This window comes from Buceros rhinoceros, unplaced genomic scaffold (genome assembly GCF_000710305.1).
Source record: "Buceros rhinoceros silvestris isolate BGI_N320 unplaced genomic scaffold, ASM71030v1 scaffold24552, whole genome shotgun sequence".
Lineage (NCBI taxonomy): Eukaryota > Metazoa > Chordata > Aves > Bucerotiformes > Bucerotidae > Buceros > Buceros rhinoceros.
Genome location: NW_010397505.1, coordinates 2,477 through 6,927, shown reverse-complemented (window position 1 = coordinate 6,927; position 4,451 = coordinate 2,477). Strand labels below are relative to the sequence as shown.

The 4,451-nt window shown below is 54.2% G+C and overlaps 1 protein-coding gene across 1 annotated transcript in view; it reads right to left on the bottom strand.

The window, feature by feature from the left end:
- KCNS1 (potassium voltage-gated channel, delayed-rectifier, subfamily S, member 1) overlaps nucleotides 1-3,159 on the bottom strand; it is a 6,317-nt gene extending 3,158 nt beyond the window's left edge. The window contains exon 1 of the mRNA XM_010146290.1: nucleotides 2,194-3,159. Coding sequence (XP_010144592.1) covers nucleotides 2,194-3,159 — 966 coding nt within the window. The remainder of the gene's footprint in view (nucleotides 1-2,193) is intronic.
- Nucleotides 3,160-4,451: the final 1,292 nt, after the last annotated feature.

The following is a 4,451-nucleotide window of genomic DNA, read 5'->3' as shown; positions in this document are numbered from 1 at the left end:
CTCGGTGAATCAGCGGCTCGGCAGAGGCTGGAGCCGGGATGCTGCCGGCTCCCCGCATCTCATCTGCTGCTTGAGAACGTGCGGATGAACCCATCAGTCCCTGCTCTGCTGCAACGTGTTGTTCACACTTAAATGGAGCTCAGAAAGGGTTCAGAGAGCCCTTCCCATGTGTGGAATTTTATTTAAATGTTCCAAGCCATGTTACACTGGTCTATCACTTGCTAATTTTTTCAAGGTGAGCAGAAATAAGTAGGATGCAGGTAGGACTTCAGGCATCTTCATTTCCAACAATCCTCCCTGGACCCTGTTTGCAGCAGGCTTTGAGGATGCCAGGAATTCCCCTCCCACTACCACCTTATCCTGCTGCTCTGCGGGCTTTGCAGGATTAGTGCTGGCCGGTCCTGCTTCACAGCAGGAGTTGGCAGAAGACCTTTCCTGCTGCCCATCCCCATCCCCAGCTGTGCTCACCCAGGGGAATGGGTCCAAGGCCAGCAGTCAAGTCCTGCCGATGCCAGGACATCCCATGCCAGGCCTGCCATAAGAAATGGGGTGTCCCCAGGCATAGCTGTGCCTGCTTCATCCCTGCTATGGTCCTTCAGTGGGAGCAGCACCAGTAGCTGCGGCTCTGGCCCCTGCCAGGTGCTGAGTGCGAGGAGAGCGTCCCTTTGGCTGAGGTTCAAGCTCTCTTATGAAGATTGCTTTCCTTGGCCATTTGTTTGGCACACTGTTTGGTTGGGGGGGGTAAGCATTGGGATATTTGCATGAGCACTGCTTGGAAAACCAGTCTTCTGGTTTAAACGTGGGGACCAGAGGCAGTGCCACAAGGAGAGGAGATGTTTGCCCTGGTGACCATCCCCCTGTGCACAAGTTCCATGTGTGGTAGGGCATTGCGAGCGTGTGTCACTCTGCGTTTTGGCAGGCTTGAGGACCAGCTTTCGGCTTTCTCTGGATGTGGTTGCCAGGAATGAGAGACAATTAAAGGTTGAGTTTAATTGGCCTCGGCCTCAGGCAGGATTTTGTGTGTAATTGCAGGCACGTGGCCCTCAGCATGAGGGGACCGAGGAGGGAGGGACCGTGGGGGAGAGCAGAGAGACACACAGGGCGCTGTGGCTGGTCCATGCTGCGCAGCCGAGCTGCAGTGATGGAGGTCTGGGCTGCAGCACCAGCCTGGTGAGGATTTCAAGATTTTCATGCTTTGACTCTTGTCACAGCTGCCCTCACCTGTCTAAGGAGGCTGGGGGTGCTGTGGAGGGGGTCCAGAGAAACACAGCCCACCATGGAGGATGCAGTCCTCCTCTCACCAAACCCACAGGGGTGCCACCTCAGCATGCCTGGACCCTGGTCCTTCACTGTCTCAGCATCTCCTCATCCAGCTCTTCCTCCTGAGCACCCTGTGGTAGCTCTCCCCATGCTTTCCCTGAGCTTTTCCAGCAACTGCTGGTAGCCCAGGCTCTGCTGGGGCACAGACCCTGCCTTGTCCCAGGCCCTGCAGTTAACCCTTTGCTTTCCTATTGCCGCTTTGTGCCACCCATGGCTGACCATGTGCCAGTCCCAAATTTGTCTTACCCTGGATCATCCAAGTGTCAGCTCAGCTGGACCAGGATGTTTGTTTCTCCCTAGACAGAGAGGTCTAGGGTTGGGTGCTGGCCTCCACCCAGCTGGCAGCATGCGCTTAGGAGGCTCCCCCTTCTCCCAGGCTGGGGACAGGAGCAGCTCCAAGCTACAGGCACTGGTGCTGGCATACCCAGCCGCTGCTGGCTGGCCCAGTTCCTGCTCAGCAGGGCATTTGCAGCCCAGCTAGGCACTGACCCACTTCTGATAGGACATCACCATCCACCCATGCATGGCTGAGTTTGTTCCAACATGGTGTAAAAGGGCTTCCACACCATGGTGAGGAAGAGATGGTTGAGTCCCTGGATGCACCAGTTCTGCATGAAGCAAAGTCTGCAGCAATGGGGTGAATTGCTGTTTGCTCCGAGTGTGAGTACAAAGAGGACTCGTGGAGTGCTCCTCACACTCCGCTGCTTTAGCAGACACACCGACCAACAGCCCAGCCACCACCACAAGCAAGCCCGTCAGAACCCGCCCAGAGCTGGTAGCTCACTGGGAATGGAACGTCCACATTCCCCAGCTGTACCAGAGGTCTCCTTCTTACCCAGAGGCTAAGAGTAGATAAGGAGATAGCCAGTTTACCTTCAAGGTGGCCCCCAGCGACCTCAGCCCAGTGGAGTGCCGAGCCAGCTTCAGCACCCGGAATATCCTCATGAGCCGAAACACCTGCACGACCTTGCCCAGGTTGCCCAACTCTGAATCACTGCCCATGGTCACGTCCACCAAGAGGGTGAAGTAGAAGGGCAACACCGAGACAATGTCAATCAGGTTCAACGGGTGCTTGAAGAACTTCCTGGGGTTGGGGGAGAGCAGGAGGCGAGAAGACACTTCAAAGGTGAACCAGGAGATGCAGAAATACTCCAGCTTGTGCAGAATGGGTTCGTCGAGCACGTTGCCATTCTCATCCACCTCTTGGTACTCGGGCATGCTGTGGATGCACATGGTGGCTATGGAAACCAGCACCACGCTGATGGACACAAAGCTGAAGAGTTTGCTGGGGATGGAGTAGCCAGGGTTCTCCATGGTGAGCCAGAGGCGCTTGCGCACATTGCCGCAGCGCAGTGTGCTGTAGCGCAGCAGGTCATGGTTGATGTCAGAGATCTCATCGGGGGACGTGTCCACACTGCTGACCTCGCTCTCCTCGTCCCAGTTGTAGTGCCGGCTCTCCAGCTTGCGCTCGTGGTAGCGGTAGCTGCAGCAGGAGTCCAGGAAGAACTCATTGATGCCCCAGTACTCGATCTCCTGGCAGAAGGAGAAGACACAGAGCTCATCCATAACGTGCAGCTTCCCCGTCTGGTAGAAGTGGAGCACGTAGAGGAAGAAGCCAGGGTTTCGGTCAAAGTAGAACTCCCTGGCGCTCACGTCGTAGTCATCGCAGAGCTGCAGGATGGACTCCTCCGAGTCGCAGGACAGCAGGCGTCCCAGGCGGGTGTCGGGGAACTTGGAGAGGGCGCTGGAGCTGAGCCGCCTTCTCAGACCCCCCACGTTGATGTTGATAACGTCCTCCTCAAAGCTGGGACCCCAGTAATTTAAGGTCTTGTTGACCATGATCAGCAGAGCGGGAGCTGGTTCCACCTGCGGGCGAGACACAGCAGGGCTGGAGGGGACGCAGAGACCCCCCTGGTCTGGGTGCTCCTGGGTGAGGGGGGCTCAGAAGCGCCCTGGGAGGTGAGGAGGGATGTTGGCATTCTGAAAAGTGAGGACCAGGGAGAGAGGAGGGGAGAGAAACAGCTTTGGGCAGCTGGTCCTCGGTGGTATGGAAGAAAAAAAAAGCTGATGATCTTTCCAGATGAAACCTTTCCTTTTTTTTTTAACCTCTTAAAGTTTCTCCCTTTGCAGATCACTAATGGCTCCGGAGGGCAGTTTACTGCACCTCCAGCACCTTACCCATGGGCCTTTCCTTGTTCAAACGGGTAATTAGTCACTGGAGAGAGGATTTATCCCCCAAAGAGCCTCCCCTGTGGAAAAAATAGATCTCGTCGAATCACCGCTGCAGCGATTCTGCCAAAGAGCTTTGCAGCCCGACTACCTACGTTGACAATTAGACCTGGTCAAAAAGTCCTTAGATGGTGCAAAGGCAGCTTTGCCAAAATCAAAGTGTTTTCACAGAAGGTCTCAGTTTTAGCGAGAATTTCAGTGGAAGAAGTGTCAAAACAATTCCTCTGCCCGCTTTGTTTCCTCTTGTGTGTTCTGTCATGTAAAATATTATTTTAATGTTGAAACATGACAAAAACATGATTCAGAATCATTGGTGACTCTGAATTAAAACCTTGTAAGTTAGTAGGGAAATAAAAATCAAGGGTTTAATCTCTTCTGTGTTTCCAGATTCTAAACCTTTGCGGGAGCTGGGCTTTTCCATCCAGCAAAACTCCGTTTTCTAATGAGCAGCAGTTAAAGCATCTAACAAAGAGACATTCCCACTCCTTCAAACATCTTGACCAGAAGCTTAGAATAAAAAGGCAAATTGAAAGGTTTGTGATCTTCCGGTGTCACCTTGAAATCAGACACTTCTCCACCTACCTTATTCATCAAAACGCCCGGGGATGCGTGAAGCAGCCCCATGGCCACGCAGTCCCCCGCTCCGCTCCTGGCATGGGGGTGTTGGGTGTCCTCAGGAGGGGACACTGCGTTTGCTCTCTTGGTTGAGGCATTACATTGTCCTCCACACATCTACAGCTACAGTCCTCTACATCTCCACAGCTGCTTTGGAAAAATCCCGCTGCTCGGGGTGACTTGCTCCTGAGCTCTGCTCACACTTCCAGGGTCGTTGCTGGTTCTGACATGACATCTGCAGCCTCCGATGCTTCTGCTGCAGTGGTCAGTGAGGCATTTGAGACCTC